Source organism: Myxine glutinosa, chromosome 1 (assembly GCF_964187855.1).
Source record: "Myxine glutinosa chromosome 1, kmMyxGlut1.1, whole genome shotgun sequence".
In the NCBI taxonomy this organism is placed as follows: domain Eukaryota; kingdom Metazoa; phylum Chordata; class Myxini; order Myxiniformes; family Myxinidae; genus Myxine; species Myxine glutinosa.
Genome location: NC_136261.1, coordinates 416,816,711 through 416,839,967, shown reverse-complemented (window position 1 = coordinate 416,839,967; position 23,257 = coordinate 416,816,711). Strand labels below are relative to the sequence as shown.

The window sequence follows — 23,257 nt, the reverse complement described above, 5'->3', positions numbered from 1 at the left end:
ATTTAAACCTTCATTTAAATTGAATTATATGCTTGAATATTGTATATCACAAATTGCCTTCATAATACTTTCAAGAACCATTAAATATATCGATATTTAGCATGAGAGGGCCTCACATGTAAGAGGTACAGGATTTGGGTGAAGAAGACTGAAAATATGGCAATATTCAGATTTTTTTTTTTTTTTTTTTTTTGTATACTGAATCGAGGCTCGTGAAAGAGCTAACATTTACTTCACAAGCAAATCAACCAGACAAACAAAATATATAAAAAGAGGGAGCGGAAGACAAGATGGGGAGAGAAGGGGAAGCACACAAACACAACATTTGAGAGCAGGGAGATGTGTGGAAGGGAGAGGGCTTGGGGGGAGGAGGCGTGGGAAGGGGGGGGGGGGTGGAGGGAGAAGTATAAAACACAAGGACACCAAGGACTTCCAGGACAGAAGTTGGTATTTCAAAAACGTGGAATTGGGGTGAAATTAGTGGGGGTAGAAAAGATCAAGGTTTGAGATGGTGGTGAACAGCTGTTTTAAAGACCTGGAGGGTGGAGTGGGATTGAAGAGAGTGAGGGAGTTTGTTCCAGAGGCGGGAGAAAAGAGGCATGAAGGAGTGAAGGTGAGCAGAGAGTCTTGATTTTGGCAGTTTAACCATAAGAGGGTTGCAGGCAGATCTTGTGCGACCTGTCGGAATATTTGTGGGACAGAGCCCAGAGAGAGCTGGGGGGGCAAGGCCAGAGAGGAGTCGGTAGAAGACAGAAAGACCACCAATGTGGAGATTTCCATGGATACCAAAAGAGGAGAGTTTGGTGAGCAGAGCGGGGTGCCAGACCGTATCGAAGGCACGTGATATGTCAAGGGAGACTGCTCTAATTTCCTGTTTGGCATTGAGGACTTCCATCCATTGTTGACAAAGCAGAAGCAGCATGTCCAGAGTGGAGTGTCAAAGTCTGAAACCAAATTGATGATCAGAGATCAAGCCATTGGAGAAGAGGAAAGATTTCATATCTGAAGCAATGATGGATTCCATGACTTTGCTGATAATTGGGAGAAGGCTGATTGGTCTGTAGTTGCTGGGATCTGTTTTTGCACCTTTTTGTGCAAAGCGGTGATATTGGCAGATAATGAAGGGTATTGACAAAATAATTGCAGAATAATTCTTCAGCAGAGACATTGACAGGGCCAGTGGCTGTCGCCTCGAAAGAAAAGAAGAGTTAATATGGTAGTATGGTAAGGATTTTTCACCCAGAGAGTTGTTGATGCAAGAGATGGTCTCCGAGAAAGGCATTGGCAACAGAACTAATAGATAAGTTTAAATTAGGATTATATAGATACCTGGAAGCTTTCGAGATAGAAGAGTATTTGGATATTGGCAAGACGTTGTGACTTGAGTATGGATTGGGAGATTGTGTGCATCTGTGTGAAGTGAAGTGAAGTGCCCTTTGTCCTATGTGTGTGTCTGGGAAGTCTTGTCAAGGGGTGGTGTGTGGTTGATGTTGTGTGTTTGTCATTCAAGAACCGCCATCGCACAAACCTCACCCCCAAACCCCCACCACCACAACACAACAACATGCATTTTAAGGCCATTTTCCCTGCAAGAGTGGGGGTAAAACTTGCGGTCCCCATGACAATCTTCTCCATTTTGCTCTATTTTCTGCATCTCTCCTTGTTAACCCCCTTGCCCGCATTTCTTCTTCCACCATCTTTCGCCAAGTCTTTCTCGGTCTTCCCCGTCATCTACTTCCTTCTACATTCATTTCCATCACTCTTCTCAACCAGTCACTTTCATCCTTCCTCAACACATGACCAAACCATCTCAACCTGTTTCTCTTCACAGCATCAATCACAGGCTCTATTCCCATCATCTTTCACAATTCATCATTTGTCTTCCTCTCTCTCAACGACACTCCGCACATCCACCGAACCATTCGCATTTCCACCCTTTCCAGCCTTCGTTGCTGCTGTACATTCATGACCCATGTCTCACTCCCATAAATCATAACACTTCTCACACATGCAGCATACACCTTTCCCTTCAGCTCAACGACACTCCCCTCCTCATCAGCATGCCACACGGTTCCCGAAACCTCTTCCATGCACATCTCACTCTAGCAACCGTTGCCGAGTCTGATCCACCTTCTCCATTCAGCATGTCTCCGAGGTAGCAAAATGTTTTCACACCTTCCAGCTTCACGCCGTCTCCAAGATCCAACTCAACATTTCCTCCATCTGCAGCTCCCTCTGTGCACACCTTACATTTGAATGTAGCTGCCACACTGTTTAATGACCCTCTCAGACCACTACATTTTTGATGAACCCACTCAGCGCGCATTGTACATTGACTGGAGTTCACTCCGACACCCTTCCTGCACACAGCACATCGCCACTTCCCAGTTCTTTCTACCTCACGACATGCTTTACCACTTGCCATCACCTTCGTCTTTCCTATATTCACCTTCAGACCTTTTGTCTCCATACATTCCTTCCACTTGTTCATCTTTTCCTTCAGTCCATCCATAATTTCCGCAATCAACACCAGATCATCTGCATACAACAACTCCCACGGTAAACCCTCCTTTACGGTCTGAGCCAGCACCTCCACCACAGCTACAAATAGTAGTGGACTTAGTACCGACCCCTGGTGCACTCCCACCTTCACTTCAAACTCACCACTGTTCCCGTCTTTCGTCCTTACAGCTGTGTGTGCTCTTTTGTACATTGCCATCACAACTCTGATCAACCATTCCTCCACTTCCAACTTCCTCAATGCCCATGTCAATACTTCGCATGGAACCCTATCGAATGCTTTGTCGAGATCAACAAACCCAAGAAACATCTTCTTCCTCTTCTCCATGTACTTCTCCTGCAACTGCCTCACAATAAAGAGCACGTCTGTCGTTCCTCTTCCTGGCATAAATCCAAACTGCATTTCGTCGATCTTCACCTTCTTCCTTATCCTCCTCTCCAACACCCTTTCCAATACCTTCATTCCATGCTCCAATAACTTTATCGCTCGGTACGAGCCACACTCCAGAGGGTCACCTTTCACTTTGTATAGAGGGACGAGGGTACTCAGTTCCCAATCCACTGGAATGCGACCTTCTTTCACCACCAGATTACATATCTCTGCCATTCTCTTCACACCCCAACTTCTTGCTGCCTTCAACATATCTCCCACAACTCCCGTCGGCCCTCCCGCTTTTCTACTCTTCATTGCTTTTATTGCTTCCTCAACTTCCTTCTCAGTTATCTTTTCTGCCGGTCCTAAAACTGGGTTACTCTCTATGTTGCCATCCCATTCAATCTCTGTATTCAACAGCATTTCCGTATATCTTTTCCATCTTCCTTTAATTCCATCTGGGTCCACAACGATTTGTCCCACTTCATCCTTCAAGCAACTCACCCCCAACACATCACACCTCTCTTTCGCTATCTGCTTTGCAATCCTGAATACTGCTCTCTGACCCTCTTCTGAATCCAAGCGTTCTCCGAACATTTTCCTACATGTCTCCTGCGCCTTTGCTACCTCTTTCTTTGCAGCCTTCTTGGCTGCCTTATAACTTTCATGCTCTGCTTTTTCTGCTCCCGTACCCTTCGCCTTCTGCCACTCCTTGAACTTCTTCCTCCTCTCGTCAATCCTCTTTCCAACTTCATCATCCCACCACCATTTTTCCGAGTGCCTCGGTGGTCCTTTTGTCCATCCACATACCTCACCAACGGCTCCCAACAGACTATCTTTCATTGACATCCAACCATGTTCCAGCTCAACCACATCATCCTCCACCTGACTCAGCCTCTCTTTTAATGCCACCCTTACTGTCACCTCTTTCAACCTCCACACCTTCATTCTCGGTTGGTACTTCACCCGCCAAACTCACCTCGCACCTTTCACCCTTATGTCGCAGACAACCAAGTGGTGCTGTGAAACAGCCTCCTCCCCCGGGATCACCTTTGTGTCCCGGAGGTGCCCCCTATCTCGCCTATGCACCATCAGGTAGTCGACAGTTGTCGTCGACCCACCTGACGTGTATGTAACAAGCTTATTATCCCCTTTCTGGAACTGAGTTTTACGAATCAACAAATCAGCTCCATCAGCAAACTCCAAAATCCTTTCACCATCTCCATTTCTCACACCATATCCGTAACCCCCATGAACTCCCTCAAAACCGTCCATACTCCTTCCCACATGTCCATTTCGGTCTCCTCCTACCACAACAACTTCCTCATCTTTCACGTTTTCCATCAGCTTCTCTATCGCACACCAGAACTTGTCCTTCTCTTCATCGCTCCGACCAACCTGCGGAGCATATTCCGAGATGACGTTCACCAAGAGCTTTCCAATCATCATTTTCACCATCATCAACCTATCACTCACTCTAGTCACACTCACCACACTGTCTACAAACTCCTCAGAAAACAGGACACCAACACCATTCACGCCCTCCGGGCACCCTTGCCACACAGACTTGTATTTCTGTCCCTGCCTACCCTTCACCATTCTCACACCACTTCCCTTCCATCTTGTCTCTTGCACACAATATATGTCCACTCTTCTTCTGATCAATACTTCCACCACTTCTCCTGATCTCCCTGTCATTGTCCCTACATTCCATGTCCCAAACCTCAGAAACTGATCTCCACTTCGGGCTGTACCCTGCCCAAATGTAGTTGTAATTGTCATGGTTCTCTTTTTGAGGCAATGTTTTTATGGCCGGATGCCCTTCCTGACGCCAACCCTCTTAGTCGCCTCTTACGACATGCAGGGATATGCAGGGTCCCGACACGCATGGATACGGTGTACCTATTCTAACCAGGGTACACACCGTACACACCGGTTCAAGTCAATTCATGTAAAAGCACAAGGATGGCCGAGTCGTCCTCTCAAATACATTACACATACAAGCTCCTCCACAAGCTTGAAATCACCATTGATAACAAAGAAAAGGTTCGTTTACACTGCAAGTTAAGTAGCTAAGATGGCCAGGCGTACAGAATGTAAACGCAACACTTTCGAAGGTGAGATCCTCAGTGAGCAGAAGCATTCGGAGTCCTCAAGCACGTCGTGCAAACGATCCTCAGGAAGCAGGAAAGGAGGCCTCAAGCACGTCGTGCAAACGAGCCTCTGGAAGCAGGAAAGGAGGCCTCAAGCACGTCGTGCAAACGAGCCTCAGGAAGCCTTGAAAAAAGCCCACCACCCACACTTGAAAATACACAAAAATTTTCCTTTTTTTTCTTAAAATAATTATAATAAATGTATTTCTCCATTTTTATTTGATGCGCTTGGGATATCACTGGTCGTGCCACATCGTCTCATCCACATTCCTCTCCTCATTCCCCAAATGAAATTGCATCGTTTTGGTGGATAAACTTGGTCTGGTGTTGATGTGGCACAGCATAATGGGCCGAATGGTCTCCTCCAGTTTACTCTGGGTTTATTTTTGTCTCTGTATATAAAAACTCACATTCATTAGATCATGATTGACAAGAAAACTTACAAAATGGGACACAGCGGTGAACAAACTGTATGCAAAAGCCTGCATTTATTGGATAATAATTTATTGGATTGTCAATGGAAATAACTCACAAAAATTCGAAACAGAGTAAGGAAAATAACATGTATAACTTTTCATTTGTTAACACAGGCATTGTATCTTTGGCAGGTCATCGGTGAAATGGAGAGCTTCTTGGAATGGCTCAAGTCCCGGGGCCTGAGAGCAGAAACAGCCCAAGCAGTGATTGATAAGCTTGGAATTGAGGATCAGAAGGTTATTCGAGCTTGCACTGAGTCGGATCCATTGCGGACCGAGCTCCTCGCTCTCGCCAAAGAAAAATTACAATTTGCAATGTATGCTGACTTCTGTAAACTTATGAATTCTTTTTCGAAGCCAAAAGATGTCCAGATTGCAGGTTCTTCTCTGTTGGGAAGTATTTTCATCAACTTGGAGAATGTTATTCGGGAACTTTCCAGTTTCTGTGAAAAGATTTTCAGATCCCAAAATGTGCACCGGGGCAACATTCCTGATTTCTCTGGAATCGGGTTCAGTGATGTCTGCAGCCTCCGCTCTCAGGATGAAGCATCAAGAATCACGTCTGGTATGTGACTTTTTTAATACAACAGCATGTTAACAAATATCTTGATCTTCTCCCATTGTTTTTTTTTGTATACTTTTAACTTGCGTAAGCCCTTTTGGTGCAGTTTGATATTGTCTCATTTTAATGAATTTTTTGATGTAGGGTACAAGGTACATTTCAGCTCACCTGGAACATATTTCTGGGGAGCTTATGGGATGGGTCGTCGTTAGTTCGTCCATAAACACTGGCAGCTTCTTCTCCGAAACTGCTGATGGGATTGTGACCAAACTTGGCTAAAATTATATTTTGTGTGTTTGAATTCAAGTTTGTACATGGCATTAAAAAGTAGGAGTTTAAGTGGGTGTGCGGGAGGGAGAGGGGGACAGGGCTCAGGAGTAGGCATGATATCCTAAAATGGTTATTTGCTCTCTTCTCCGAAACTGCTGATGGGATTGTGACCAAACTTGGCTAAAATTATATTTTGTGTGTTTGAATTCAAGTTTGTACATGGCATTAAAAAGTAGGAGTTTAAGTGGGTGTGCGGGAGGGAGAGGGGGACAGGGCTAGGGAGTAGGCATGATATCCTAAAATGGTTATTTGCTCTATTATCTGAAACTGCCCTGACGATTTTGATGAAACTTGACCACAACCTTCATCACCTCTGATGTACAAAATTTCTTCACAGCATTTTAAAAAATCGCAGTATTTTTCTCCTATTTTTTTTGTGTGTGGGGGGGGGGGGGGGGGGCGGATTGTATTTATTACCTCTGTGTTCCATGTTTAACGGTGCATTTAAGTTATCTGCATGCAGGAAATAGTTTACCTCTTCAGCCATGGAAGGCTTATCCTTGTTGTCCCACGTTTTTTGAAAAAGTATGAAAACACTTCATCGTAGTCATATTGCAATCAGCTCTGTCCATCCGTCTGTCTGTCCATCCTGTTGTCTCCTGAACGGTTGTGTAAAAATTCACATACTTGGTTGTTATGATCACCACATGGCAACAAGGTGCAAGAGCAGTATCATTTTGACCCCGCCCCCTGGGTACATTACCAAAAATGGAATAGGAAAATGTAGAATAGCAAAAAATGTAATTAGAGGCACATTAAAAAAAAAAATTCATGTAACCTTGAAAATGCAATCATCATTGGGGAACGCCTTGATCTTTTCTACCCCTGTTAAGTCACCCCAAATCCACCTTTTCCAAATTCTGACTTCTTTCATGAAAGTCCAAGTCGTGTCCATTTGTTTTATACCTCCCGCAAATCCCCCCCACTCCCTCCACTCGCCTCCCCAAGCCCTCTCTCTTCCACAGATCTCCCGATGTCCCTGCTCTGCTGTTGCTTGTGTGCTTCCCTCTCTCTCCCCCTCTTGTCTCCTGCTCCCTTTATTTTATGTTTTACGTGTCTTTGTTTATGTTTTTGTGTCTTGTGTGTTAGCTCTTACACGGGCATCGCCTTTGCATACAAAAAATAAAATAAAATATTCTCCATCCTCTTGGAAATTCTGATCATGTCGCCATCGAAGTTCAGGTTTCTTATTCTTCACCATCAACTGTTGTTCACCATGTCCATTGAACTGTCTTTCAATATAGCAAGGCTGACTGGGATGGTTTGCGTTCTTTTCTTGCCGATGTTCACTGGAACTCAATCCTTTGTCACAACCCATATGAAGCTGCCAAGGAAGTTACTGAGTGGATCCGTGTTGGTATGGACCGCTTTCTACCTTCTTGGACCTACCAAGTGAAACAACACTCTCAGCCATGGTTCACTCCAGCTTGTTCTGCTGCTCTCGTCCATCGCAATCACTTTTTCAAACAGTATCACTGTGTTGCCTTGAGTGAGGCACATCGTTTGTATCACGTTGCGAGCAACCACTGCAGACGAGTAATGGAGAATGCTAAGCGACAGTATAAAGAATCTGTTTGTAATTATATCTCAAATAAACAGCTCGGTTCTCGAGATTTTTGGAGAATTGCTAATGGCATTCTCAACCGTAATCGACCATCGATTCCTGTCCTCTTCAATTGCCCTGAAGTACTTACTTCTCCTAATGATAAAGTCAACCTCTTTGCTGAGCATTTTGCTGCAAACTCCACACTTGAAGACCACAGACAAACATTGCCTGTTTGTCCTTCCTGTCTTGACACCAGGCTTTCCACTATCATCAGCACACCCATGAAAGTTGCTAAGATTATTCAAAGGCCTGACAATTGAAAATCTACTGCACCAGATAGAATCCCTACAATTGCTTTGAAGATGTGTTCACTTGAACTGTCTTCTGTTCCCGCAAAACTGCATTGCTTGTGCATGTCAAAGTCTGTGTTTCCACTTAGCTGGAAGCAGGCTTCTGCACTCCCTGTCTTTAAAGGTTCCGGTGAGTAATCAGATTCTTCTAACTATCGGCCTGTTAGCCTTCAACCCATTATCAGCAAAGTCTTTGAATCCTTGATGGAACAACTCATGACTCATCTGGAAACCCACAACCTCCAAACTGATGTTCATTGTGGCTTTAGACAGTCAAGGTCGACTGGTGGTGTTCTTTCCCTAATCATTGAACATGTGAATGGGACTTTGGATCATCGTGGAGAAACCAGGGTTCCTGCTCTCGACATCTCCAAGGCTACAATCACATGGCATTTCTAGAAAATTGCTTGAAACAATCTCTGACTTCCTTGCAAATCATCAAACATCTGTGGTACATGAGGGACAGTAATCAGCTTTCCATAAAACGAATGTGAGTCCTCAGGGGTCTGTCTGTTTTGGGTCCAACATTGTTCATGTTATATATCAATGATCTGCCTGATTGTATTATTTCTCAATTAAGCATTTATGGCTTTAGGCAGATGACTCAACACTGTATACTACCCACTCAGGAACCTTTTTTCATCCTACCCTTGACCAGTGGCATCAAGAGCCAGCACGGGCCCCGAGGCAAATAACCTCGGGGCCCCCACCCCCACTCTTTTTCTCTTTTATAATTTTTTTAAGGAACTTTCTTGAATGAAAAAGAAAAAACTTTTAAAAAACAAATGGTCACTTTTATTTTGCCGTTTGATCGAAAATATCGGAGATAGCATGACGTTTGGACCGATCGAGTCAATTTGCACCCTCGACTATTAAACACTATTTGTCCCTCAGATTGGTAAAAAAAAAACTTGAGAAGACAATTAATTTTTGGACAAAGAGGATACAAACGCATTTCTTTGTAATGCACATTTCTGGTTAATAACCATTTTCTGTTAAGTTTGAAACTGTACTATTAACAGCGGCAAATGTTGTTTTGTTTCTGGCAAGAAAAAGCAAAATTAGTTTCTGAGTTTTAATGTAACGATGAGGAAACGAGGATGAGCTGGTGAGGTGTTTGGTTTCACTGTAATGTTTAAAAAAAAATTACAGGAGAAGCTCGGGCCCCGAGGCAGTACCCTCCCCTCGACACCTCTTCCCCTGACCATATGAGTACCACTCTCAATCAGGACTGAGAGAGTTAGATGAACTGGGGCAAAGACTGGTTTGTTACTCTCAACCAAAAATGACCCACTTATTATCTGTTTCTAGTTCAAGATCACCTTGTTTTCTGACGCTGTCTATGGATTCTTCATTTTTGCAGAACCTCCCTGTTATCTGTCTGCTTGGATTGGATATCAGCTCAAACCTCAGCAGTGAAAAGTACATCTCTGGTAGAGCTAAAAGCACATCGCATCACCTTGGCTGCTTGTTTTGTGCTCGGCGTTACCTTTCTCAAGCTGCTATGCTCCATCTATACTAGGCCACTGCACATCCTGTCATGGAGTATCATTGCCATATTTGGGCTGGTGAGCTGGCCTGTCACTTTTCTCTTCTTGATAGAATCTAGCAGTGTGTTGCCATTCTGGTGGGACAGGAGTTGCATCATCCCTGGAACCTCTCTCAATTTGCCACTCTGTTGCTACAGATATTCCCATGGAATGTGTTCTGAGGGTCCATCATGTTGTTCCACCGGAACATTCTTTCAGTTGCTCAATACATCTGGCAGTTTCCTCCCATCCTTACACTATGTCTGTCCCAAGGAGTAAGACCATAAGGCATTCTGGATGGAGGTCCTCCATGCCAAACAGGAAATTAGAGCTATCTTCCTTGACATAACACGTGCCTTCGATACGGTCTGGCACCCCGCTCTGCTCACCAAACTTGCCTCCTATGGTATCCATGGAAATCTCCATGCATGGCTTGCAGACTTCCTCTTTGGTCATAGTCAACGTGTGTCCCTGAATGGGTTTCTCTCATATCCCCTTCCTTTTCAGGCTGGAGTTCCCCAAGGCAGTGTTCTGGGCCCTGTGCTTTTTCTTGTCTTCATCAATGATCTCTCTGACTCTCTTGAAAATCCTCTCTACCTCTTTGCTGATGACTTCACTGTCTGCTGCTCCATTCCTCATCCCACAGATCAGCAATCTGCAGCCTCCTCACTCTCTGCAGACCTGGACAAAATCACAGACTGGTCAAACAGGTGGAGCATGTCTTTCAATCCTGACAAATCTCACACTCTTACTATGTCTCTCCAAAAAGATCGACTGGCAACCCTCCCATCTACTTTCTGAACAATCCTCTCCAAGAAGTTCTGTCACTCAAGCTTTTGTGTCTCACTATCTGCCATGATCTTTCCTGGGAAAACCACATTTCCAATCTGGCTTCCAAAGCCAGTCGCCGACTGGGCATCCTCCGTCGTGCGAAGTCCTTCCTTGGCACACCTGAGCTCCTCACCACATACAAGGCTTTCATCCGCCACTCAATGGAATACTGTCCTCCCCTCTGGGCCGGTGCTCCTGCCTCACACCTAGCTCGTCTTCACGCTGCTGAAACCAAAGCTTTCAGAATCATTGGAATCTCCCATGATGAAGCTTACTCCGAGGGCCTTTCACTTTCAACGCAGGCAGGTTGTTCGTATTTCTGTCTTCCACCGACTCCTCTCCGGCCTTGCTCCCCCAGCTCTCTCTGGGCTTTGTCCCACAAATATTCCTACAGGTCGCACAAGATCTGCCTGCAACCCTCTCATGGTTAAACTGCCAAAATCAAGACACTCTGCTCACCTTCACTCCTTCATTCCTTTTTCTTCTGCCTCTGGAACAAACTCCCACACTCCCTTCAATCCCACTCCTCCCTCCAGGTCTTTGAAACATCTGTTCACCAACATGTCTTATCTTCCCCCATCCAAAACCTTGATCTTTTCTACCCCTGCTAATTTCACCCCATATCCACTTTATTGAAATACCAACTTCTGTCCTGGAAGTCCTTGCAGTGTCTTTGTGTTTTATACTTCTCCCGCTCCACCCCCCCCCCCTTTCCACGCCTCCTGCCTCCAAGCCCTCTCCCTCACACAGATCTCTCGATGTCCCTGCTCTCAAATGTTGTGTTTGTGTGCTTCCCCTTCTATCCCCATCTTGTCTACCACTTCCCTTATTTTATATTTTGTGTGTCTGTTTGATTTTTTTGTGTGATAAATGTTTGGTCTTTCACGAGCCTCGATCCTGTATACATAAAAGGAAAAAATCTTTTTCTTTTTCCCCACAAGGCATGACTCTGGAACAGCTTCCCTGCATCCTGCTCTCCCCTCTATATCAAGCTACCTCGATTCAAGAGGAATGTCAATAGAATCCTTCTTTCTGTCTAATGTCGAATATCTGTACTTTTCCTTGTGTAGGCCCCACCTCGAGTAGCCTGAACGTCTTTGTTGCAGGCGATATGTCATAAAAATATATGTGGATGTGCATTGAGAGTACGTACCCCAATTGGCAAAGCCAAACTATTTGGCACCACAAAGGAAACATGTTTGTGAAAGAGCGAAAACCCTGCTTCTGTAACAATTGATGTCAGGAGTGAGAAACGAATCTGGGGTGCTATCAGTGGTGCCCCAACAATTGTAAGGAGTGTAGGGTGAAATTGTACTTCAAATAATTATTCAGCTATGTCAAGCCAAGGTGAGCAGCACCTGGTGGGCTAACTTGAGGAGGATATGGAGGAGATAATGGCCCAGGAAGCTGCATATCAATGTAACATTGTGGGAGAAGGACCAGGAGGGGCTGCAGTGAAGGTGCCGACAGTGATCGAGGACCCAACCCTCTCCTCCTCCCTCTAAACTCCCCCCCTCACCAGCCCCTGGAAAAGGCAGCGCTAATGGCATGAAATAGTGGGTCGCCCCAGTCCGGCAGTGACCAGATGATGTTGTTGATTAGTCAACTAATGGCACAAATGAAGATGAAAATGGAGGAGGGACAAGGTGGCTGGCTGTGGCATAAGGCATGATATGCATCTGGGGCAGGCATAGATGAAGGCTGATGTGATGGCTATGGGCAATGAGATAGCCGCAACGCTCGGGGCAGTATGTGGAAAGGTAAGTGAGCATGTGGATGGTGTCTGGAACGAGATGGGGGCAGGTGAGGCTAAAATGATGGAGGAGATAAATGGGATAAAAGAAGAGGTGAATGGACTTAAACAGGGAAAGAAGGACTTGCTGAGGGGAAAAAAGAACTGAACGAGTAAATCAGAAGAAATACAAGATCTCAGGGCAGCTCAGAAGGGCAAGAAAGAAATAATGTAAAATGGGCCATGATGACCTAACATAGAAGAAATGGGATTAACGACAGAGCCAAAAGAACGAAAATGAAAGAAAGAATGGAAGACACGAAAGTAATTTTAGAACAATAACCTAAGGGGGAAAAGTGGGAAATAATAAAGATAAGTGATTTTTAAACATAGGGGAAATACACCTGGTGCTCACCTGGCAGAATAAACAGTAAACTGCACTGACTCAAAGTATTTTAAACCAATTTCAATGGTTGCAAGAATTCAGGGCAGCATGTTGAATCATATTAACATAATCATAAGACTTTGAACAACAAACAAAAGAAATACCTATTTTGGGGGGAAACTCCCCCCTCTCCTCACCCCATATACCTCCTCAGACGCCAACTTTTCTAATGCCTTGAACAAACATTGGTACATCACGGGTGTTGAAGGTTGTGGTGAAGGTTGGAGTGAAGTTTCATTGAAATTGTGTGTGTAGTTTCTGAAAAGAAAGCAAATACCAATTTTGGGGGGTTCAACCTGGACCAACTTTGACCCCCGTCGTCCACCTTAGACTTCGATTTTCTTAGTGCCATGAAGAAACTTCGGTACATCATGGGGGATGAAGGTTATGGTCAAGTCTCATCGAAATAGTTTGTGTAGTTTCAGAGGAAAAAGCAAATTCCTATTTTAGGGGGTCAAACCTGGATCCTCTTTGACCCCATTAAACCCCCTCAAACCCAATCTATTAATTTTTAAAAAAATATTTTTTCATTTTATTGTGCCATGTACAAACGTTATTCACAACATAACAAATATAATTTGTGCCAAGTTTGGTCACAATCCCTTCAGCAGTTTCGGAGAAGTTGCAAGTGTTTACGGACGGACTGACGGACTGACAACGCGCCATCGCATAAGCGCCCATGAACTTCGTTCCAGGTGAGTTAAAAATGAAATGAAACAGACAAAGTCCTTGGTGTCCTTGTGTTTTATACTTCTCCCACCCACTCCCCCCCCCCTTTCCCACGCCTCCTCCCCCCAAGCCCTCTCCCTCCCACACATCTCCCTGCTCTCAAATGTTGTATTTGTGTGCTTCCCCTTCTCTCCCCATCTTGTCTTCCGCTCCCTCTTTTTATATATTTTGTTTGTCTGGTTGATTTGTTTGTGAAGTAGTTAGCTCTTTCACGAGCCTCGATTCAGTATACAAAAAAAGAAAGAAAAAAAAAAAGGAAAGAAGAATGATTAGAGACAAGCGAGAGGGCAAAGAATGTTAAGGAGGAGATCAGAGAAAGTATCGAAATAACGTGTAAAGATTGGGATAACACATGGCAGGTGCAGATGGAGGGGATATGAGCGATCAAAACGGACCATGATGAGGTGAGGCTGTGTGAGCTGGAGTGAATTAATGGTGTGAAAGGGTGTGTGCTGAACTTTGGTGGAGTAAAAAACCAGGGGTTCATTGGTGTGCCGAGCATCAGTGTAACAGAGTGTGTGCCGCGAGCATGCAGATTGGAGTACATGAGCAAGCGAGAGTTCGGGTCATGCACCGACTCAGACCCGGGTAACCGTTATCTTGTCTAAAGGGAGGGGTGAGGTTGCTGAGCGGGAAATATTTTAAATGTTGGATTTCTGGTCCTGTGCGAGGGAGATTAAAAAGAACAGGTTTGTAATCCGTACAGGTCTAAGGGAGGTCACATTTCAAGGCACTGCTGTCACTGTGTGTTGACGGTCGTTCCGGTGAAACGCCCATATGTGGATGATTGAAAAAAACATTCCAAAGGAATGGTGTGTGGTTGAGTGTGCGCGGCACAAATGGCAAATTCAGCTGTGGGACCTCTGCGGGAAGCTCACATGTAAAGTAGTGTGTACACTGTCACAGAGTGAGATTGACTGTGGAGTGAATTGTGTGAATAAATGGTGTGCGAGAGATCGTGAGATGGCCGATGTGTGTAAGTTGTGTGCGCTGGTCCGTGAGGTGATGTGGGGATGTACCGGATGTACCAGGTTGTGTGAGTGGATGTGGTGAAGGTTTCGGGGCGGCGAGTATGTGTGTGACGTCTGTGGGGGTTCTGCAGCATGAGGAGTTGATGTGGAGAACACGTCTGGGTTCCCTGTAAGAAATCCGCCGAATGTCAGTGCGAACATTTAAATTAAATGGCAGGTTACGGATGTGCCCTTGATCTTTCACACAGAGGGGCAATTACATAGGATCTAATATTTAGTACGGATGCGGCTTAAAATCGAGAACGCCATAGCAATCGCTGCTGTTTGAATGTGTTGGGCACTTGAGGAGAAGCTGCCTGCCTGTTCATGCCATGGTAGGATCGCCTGTCGAGATCAATTGTGTTGGCAGGTTTGACGGTCCCAATCGGTGTCAGTAGTTGCTTAACATCTCGTCGGGCCGCGAAGCTATCCACGGCTTGGCGACCTGCAGGTCCAGAGGTCGGGGAGAGTCCGAGAAGTTCCACTCGTGAAGCACCCCAAACCCCAAACCCCAAACCCAAACCCAAAACCCCGAGTCTGCAACAATATTTTCACTCTGTCTGCTGCTTGGGAGTTAAACAAAACTGAAAATCATTCCAAACAGGAAAAATACTGTTTATAATGACATCATAAAGGAAACAAAATAGGCACAAATAACTAATGTAACGTGTTGGATAAAGTGATGTAATCGACAGTGTGAAATGCCAGTAAATTCCAGAATTTTTTTAAAATGAATTTAACAATCTTTATTTTATGTAAATTGATTTAAATACGTGATCACTGTTGAACACAAATTGCCTTCTTGTTACTTCCAATAACCTATAGTTTAGCAGGACTTGGGCATGTTAAATAGGGTAGTGTACAAGGGTGATGTAGAAGACTGCTTCAATTGCGCTTAACATCTGGAAGTTTTCTTTTTAACAATATTTATCTTCATTATGAGCTCACCTGAAACGAGGTTCCGGGGGGCTTAAGTGGTGGCGCGTCGTCAATCCATCCGTCACTCCATAAACACTTGCAACTTCTTCTCCGAAACAGCTGATGGGATTGTGACCAAACTTGGCACCAATGATATTTGTTATATTGTGACTAAAGTTTGTTCACGGCATTGAAAAAAAAAAGTCGGTGTCGAAGGGTCTACAAGGGATCAAAGTGGGTCCAGGTTTGACCCCCCAAAATAGATATATGCTTTCTTCACTGAAACTACACACACAATTTCAATGAAACATTACCACAACCCTTACCACCTGTGCTGTACCAAAGTTTGTTCACGGCATTAAAAAAAAAAATTGGAATCTAAGGTAGTTTAAGGGGGCGGGGGGAAGTTGACCCCAAGAATAGTATTTTTTGTTTGTTTGTATAAAATCTTCAGATTACATGAGTATGATTGTACATGCTGCCGTGTCTTCAAGCATCCATTGAAATTAGTTAAAAATGCCATGATACAGTTTAAAATACCTTTGGTCAGTGTAGTGTACTGCTTTATTCTACCAGATGAGTGCCCAGGGGTATTGCCTCGATGTTTATATTTTTACTGAAGTGTACATTCCATGACGTAACATGTTCTATGAACTCTTAAGATGGTTCTCAATTCCATTTCCCTGCAAACGACTGACGCTAATTTGTACACAGGTGATGTCCATGCTGTACATGTGGAAGGCAAACAACACAACAACGATTCATCTGTCACAGAAAATTCAAAATGTCAAATGTCATCACGACATCTAGACTCAGTTCCTATAAAACACAAGTGCATGTCTGGGCCTCACAACACCAAGATTAAAATTAAATTAAACAAACACAAAAAGGTTTTCGAAAGACGAATACATCATCAGTGTAATGTGTGCAGAATGGATTTTGCTTCAACGAGTAACATCAAAATACACATGAGAATCCACACTGGAAAAGGCCCCCACAAGTGCTCTGTCTGTGATGAAGGTTTCTTGAGAAAAAGAACTTTGAAATTGCATATGAGGATCCATACAGGAGAGCAACCTCACAAATGCTCGATATGTGACAAAGGTTTCTCTCAAAACAGCCGTTTGAAATCACATATGAGGATCCATACAGGAGAGCGACCTTACAAATGCTCGATATGTGATAAAGGTTTCTCTCAAAGCAGCACTTTGAAATTACATATGAGGATCCATACAGGAGAGCAACCTTACAAATGCTCGATATGTGATAAAGGTTTCTCTCAAAGCAGCAATTTGAAATTACATATGAGGATCCATACAGGAGAGCAACCTTACAAATGCTCGATATGTGATAAAGGTTTCTCTCAAAACAGCAGTTTGAAATCACATATGATGATCCATACAGCAGAGCGACGTTGCAAATGCTCGATATGTGAGAAAGGTTTCTCTCAAAGCGGCACTTTGAAATTACATATGAGGGTCCATACAGGAGAGCAACCTTACAAATGCTCGATATGTGATAAAGGTTTTTCTCAAAGCAGCAATTTGAAATCACATATAAAGATCCATACAGGAGGACGACCTTTCAAATGCTCGATATGTGATAAAGGTTTCTCTCATAGCTGCAATTTGAAAAGACATATGAGGATCCACACAGGAGAGCGACCTTACAAATGCTCGATATGTTACAAAGCTTTCTCACATAACATCAGTTTGAAAACGCATATGAGGATCCATATCGGAGAGCTGAAATGTGAAATACCAGGATATGAACAATGAAGTGAAGAGAATTTCGAAATTGTAGAAACCTGAAATTATATCACTGAAAGTCGGAGCAACAGGAAATCCGGATGATCAAGAAAACCCTAACAGTACTTAAAAAGCATTCTGGGGAATATCACGACAAACAAATGACAGGTGGAGGCTGTCAGAGGTTTCGTGAGGATTCTAAAACGGGCCCTTGGAACAAAGTTATGAGAATGAATTTTCACGAACTGGTTCATGAATAATGATTTACTGGAAAATGAGGTGGAAATTTTGAGTTCTGGGAGAACTTCCTCTTTTTTTTTTATTATTGCTTGTTTGTTCTCTTTTTTGATTGTGTCTAGTATATAGGAATTTTGTTTTCCATCTGATTTAGTTGTTTTTCTAGTCCCTTTTTGGTTTTGCTCAGATGGCATCTTTCCATGGCAGGTTGAACATAATCTTATACTCGATCTTTTCTGTAGTCCATGTTTCATTGCCATGTGTGATATGGGGAGAACACCCTTGATGTAAAATTGTTTGTCAAAAGAAGACTCCTGCCTATGTTTTTCATGAAACTTGAATTTTTGAAGGGTTTCTCAATAAAGAGAGATCCGAAAAGCACAAATGCACTGTCTGTGTTATTGTGAATACTGGCGTGGCTCAGCACATCCATGCTCCTCAGAACTTTTCTCAACCACATGTCCTTTCAGAGGGATAGGCATCTTTGCCCATTTCGGTGTCTTTTGGGTCTTCAGGGTCTTCCGGGTCTTTAAGGGTCTTTTGGGTGTTTTTGAGGTCTTCAGGGGCTTTTGGGTCTTTGGGGTGTTTTGGGTCTTTGGTGTCTTTTAGGTTTTCGGCACCATTTGGGTCTTCAGGGTCTTTTGGATCCTCTGGGCCTTTAAGGGTATTTTGGGTCTTCAGGGTCTTTTGGGTCTTCATGGTCTTTAAGGGGAGAGTTTTACAGACAGCTAAACTCCGCTCCAGCAGGGAAAATGGCCTTAAAATGCCTGTTGTTGTTGTTGTTGTTGTTGTATGTGGTCTTCAAGGTGTTTTGGGTCTTCGGGGTGTTTGGGGTCTTTTGGGTCTTCAATGTCTTTTAGGTATTTGGGGTCTTTGGTGTCTTCAGGGGCTTTTGGGTCTGAAGAGTCTTTTGGTTCCTCTAGATCTTTAAGGGTATTTGGGGTCTTCAGGGTGTTTTGGGCCTTTGGGGTCTTTTGAGTCTTCAGGGTGTTTTGGATCCTCTGGACATTTTCTGTTCTTGGGTTGTTGTTGTTTTTTTTTTTTTCATATACATCATTGAGGCTATCACATCAAACACATATTGGCACATAAAACACAAAACACATAAACGGACACATAAAACAATAAAGGGAGGGGGAGACAAGATGGGAAGAGAGGGGGAAGCACACAAGCACAACAGTAGCGAACAGGGACATCGGGAGATCTGTTCGAAGGGAGAAGGCTGGGGGAGGGAAGGGGTACATGGTACAAAACAAACTGACACGACAAGGAATTTCAGGAAGGAAGTTGGGGATTGAAAGATGTGGATTTGCGGTGAATTAATGGGATGGAAAAGATGAAGGTTTTGGATGGGTGAAGATAAGAGATTGTGATGAACAGCTGTTTTAAAGACCTGGAGGGAGGAGTTGGATTGAAGAGAGTGAGGGAGTTTGTTCCAGAGGCGAGAAAAATGAGGAATGAAAGAGTGAAGGTTAGGGTGGTCCAAAAAACATCGATCTCTCCGATTTTGATGCTCTACTGGATTATTGTTAGAAATGGTCTAAAACATTCACCCACCAAATATCTTCGCTCAATTCCATCTAGAAACTCATACACACTTCAATTGAAATATGGCGTTTTTCACCAAATTTGGCTAAATGAGAACAATCCAATAGCAACCTAGGTGGAAAAAGTACATGCACTATTGTACGAAGCCATTTTGTGGTTCATGACCTTTTGCATGCACTTGCGCCTGTGAGTGTGAAATCATCATGGTCGAAACATGTTTGACAATGCTTGAAACATGTTTGAAACATGTTCATACATGTCTGACTCATGTTTCGACCATGAGAACTTCACAGGGGTATGTACCATCAATGACATTATTTAGGAAAAAAATATTTCTAAAGTCTTTGTAAGCCTCTCAACATGGACGATTTTCATTAAAATTGACCAAAATGACAAATTTATATGTTGTGTGTGTATGAGTTTGTAGATGACTCAGATGCAAAATATTTTTTGGGTGAATGATTTAGACAATAATTTCTAACAATAATCCAATAGAGCATCAAAATCCAGATAAAAAAGTGATTTTTTTTGCATTTTTGGACCACCCTAGTGAAGGTGAGCAGAGAGTCTTGATTTTGGCAGTTCACCAGAAGAGGGTTGCTGGCAGTTCTTGTGCATCTTGCAGGAATATTTGGGGGATAGAGCACAGACAGAGCAGGGGGAGCTAGGCCAGAGAGGAGTCGGTAGAAGACAGAAAGACCACCAACCTGCCTGTGGTGAGAGAGTGAAAGGCCCTCAGAATCAGCTTCATCGTGGGAGATACCAACGATTCTGAAAGCTTTGGTTTCTACACCATGAAGCTGAGCTAGGTATGAGGCAGGAGCACCAGCTTAGAGGGGAGAGCAGTACTCCATCAAGCAACGGATTAGCACTTTGTATCTGCTGAGAATCTCAGTATTGCCAAGAACGGACTTCGCATGATGGAGGATGCCCAGTCGGCGACTGCCTTTGGAGGCCAGCTTGGAAATGTGGTTTTGCCAGGAAAGATCATGGCAGATAGTGAGACCCAAAAGCTCGAGTGAGGATTGTTCAGAAAGTAGATGGGAGGGTTTTCCAGATGGTCTTTTCGGAGAGACAAGGTGAGAGTGTGAGATTTGCCAGGATTGAAAGACATGTTCCACTTGTTTGACCAGTTGGTGATTTTGTCCAGGTCTGCAGAGAGTGAAGAGGCTGCTGCCTGCCGATCTTAGGGTTTAGGTATTAGGCCATGGGCCAGATATGGTCCTCGTGCACCCCCCCCCCCCCCACAACTCTACCACCCCATATATTTTTGAAGCATTAGGGTCCGCTCAACATGAAATCAACTGGTAACAGTAAATAAACTGGTTCTTACTATTCATTTTTCACACATATTTGATGGTACCCTTAAAATATATCTTTTCCGTGTCGTTATGTTCCCTGAGATGGCTGAAAGTGGTCTGAGTTATATATCATCTGAAAGGTAATTATCTGCTGGTCATTATAAATGGCATATATTTTAAATTTAGTGTTACCATTGGCCTCAAAAATCAAGTCGAACAGCCATACCCCATGTTTCGCTGTGTCAAAATAACACTGACTAAGATATTCAAACTAATATTTCAAATCCAGCCACACTAGACTTGATTGACATTAATAATAAATGTCTGGACATTCTTCATAAAAATACCTTTCATTTGATACCAAATGTGTATTTTTGTCAATAAAAATCTATCAGATATGACACTTCAAACAGAATGCAGGTGTGCCGACAATCGCGATAACTGCACGAAATGATCGCGTTGATAGACATTGTCAGTCATGGAAGGTGCTTTAATTGGAAAGTGAAATATCATTCAATTGCTCATTGTTACTTGACAATATATTATTAAGTCACACTTTACCTCGATTTAGTTACAGGAATGATGTAACTTTCTAGCACATCAGCTAGAATCTTCATGTTGCAAATGAAGCAGCTTTGTCAACCACTCGCTACTATTCAGAAATTTACCAGCTAGAACATCAGTTAGAATCTAGCATCAGCTAGAACATCAGCTAGAATCTAGCATCAGCTAGAACATCAGCTAGAATCTAGCATCAGCTAGAACATCAGCTAGAATCTAGCATCAGCTAGAACATCAGCTCGAATCTAGCATCAGCTAGAACATCAGCTAGAATCTAGCATCAGCTAGAACATCAGCTAGAATCTAGCATCAGCTAGAACATCAGCTAGAATCTAGCATCAGCTCGAACATCAGCTGGAATCTAGCATCAGCTAGAACATCAGCTAGAACATCAGCTAGAATGACATCAGCTAGAATGACAGCTAGAATGACATCAGCTAGAACATCAGCTAGAATCTAGCATCAGCTAGAACATCAGCTAGAATCTAGCATCAGCTAGAACATCAGCTAGAATCTAGCACCAGCTGGAGCATCAGCTAGAATCTAGCATCAGCTAGAACATCAGCTAGAATCTAGCATCAGCTAGAACATCAGCTAGAATCTAGCATCAGCTCGAACATCAGCTAGAATCTAGCATCAGCTAGAACATCAGCTAGAATCTAGCACCAGACATCAGCTAGAACATCAGCTAGAATCTAGCAACAGCTAGAACATCAGCTAGAATCTAGCATCAGCTAGAACATCAGCTAGAATCTAGCATGAGCTAGAACATCAGCTAGAATCTAGCACCAGCTCGAACATCAGCTAGAATCTAGCACCAGCTAGAACATCAGCTAGAATCTAGCATCAGCTAGAACATCAGCTAGAATCTAGCACCAGCTAGAACATCAGCTAGAATCTAGCATCAGCTAGAATCTAGCACCAGCTAGAACATCAGCTAGAATCTAGCATCAGCTAAAATCTAGCACCAGCTAGAACATCAGCTAGAATCTAGCATCAGCTAGAACATCAGCTAGAATCTAGCATCAGCTAGAACATCAGCTAGAATCTAGCATTAGCTAGAACATCAGCTAGAACATCAGCTAGAATCTAGCACCAGCTAGAACATCAGCTAGAATCTAGCACCAGCTAGAACATCAGCTAGAATCTAGCATCAGCTAGAACATCAGCTAGAATCTAGCACCAGCTAGAACATCAGCTAGAATCTAGCATCAGCTAGAACATCAGCTAGAATCTAGCATCAGCTAGAACATCAGCTAGAATCTAGCACCAGCTAGAGCATCAGCTAGAATCTAGCATCAGCTAGACCATCAGCTAGAATCTAGCATCAGCTAGAACATCAGCTAGAATCTAGCATCAGCTAGAACATCAGCTAGAATCTAGCACCAGCTAGAACATCAGCTAGAATCTAGCACCAGCTAGAACATCAGCTAGAATCTAGCATCAGCTAGAACATCAGCTAGAATCTAGCATCAGCTAGAACATCAGCTAGAATCTAGCATGAGCTAGAACATCAGCTAGAATCTAGCATCAGCTAGAACATCAGCTAGAATCTAGCATCAGCTAGAACATCAGCTAGAATCTAGCATCAGCTAGAACATCAGCTAGAATCTAGCATCAGCTAGAACATCAGCTAGAATCTAGCATCAGCTAGAACATCAGCTAGAATCTAGCATCAGCTAGAACATCAGCTAGAATCTAGCACCAGCTCGAGCATCAGTAAGAATGTAGCACCAGCTAGAACATCAGCTAGAATCTAGCATGAGCTAGAACATCAGCTAGAATCTAGCACCAGCTAGAACATCAGCTAGAATCTAGCACCAGCTAGAACATCAGCTAGAATCTAGCATCAGCTAGAACATCAGCTAGAATCTAGCATCAGCTCGAACATCAGCTAGAATCTAGCATCAGCTAGAACATCAGCTAGAATCTAGCATCAGCTAGAACATCAGCTAGAATCTAGCATCAGCTAGAACATCAGCTAGAATCTAGCATCAGCTAGAACATCAGCTAGAATATAGCATCAGCTAGAACATCAGCTAGAACATCAGCTAGAATCTAGCATCAGCTAGAACATCAGCTAGAATCTAGCATGAGCTAGAACATCAGCTAGAATCTAGCATCAGCTAGAACATCAGCTAGAATCTAGCACCAGCTAGAACATCAGCTAGAATCTAGCATCAGCTAGAACATCAGCTAGAATCTAGCACCAGCTAGAACATCAGCTAGAATCTAGCATCAGCTAGAACATCAGCTAGAATCTAGCACCAGCTAGAACATCAGCTAGAATCTAGCATCAGCTAGAACATCAGCTAGAATCTAGCATCAGCTAGAACATCAGCTAGAATCTAGCATCAG

At 43.5% G+C, this 23,257-nt stretch overlaps 1 protein-coding gene across 1 annotated transcript; it reads left to right on the top strand.

Moving 5' to 3' along the window:
* Positions 1 to 5,660: 5,660 nt before the first annotated feature.
* LOC144889862 (uncharacterized) lies at positions 5,661 to 17,871 on the top strand. The gene is made up of 2 exons (XM_078771067.1): positions 5,661 to 6,087; positions 16,219 to 17,871. The coding sequence occupies exons 1-2, from the start codon at positions 5,667 to 5,669 to the stop codon at positions 17,280 to 17,282; spliced, it is 1,485 nt and encodes a 494-aa protein (XP_078627193.1). The 5' UTR covers positions 5,661 to 5,666; the 3' UTR covers positions 17,283 to 17,871.
* The last annotated feature ends 5,386 nt before the right edge of the window (positions 17,872 to 23,257 follow it).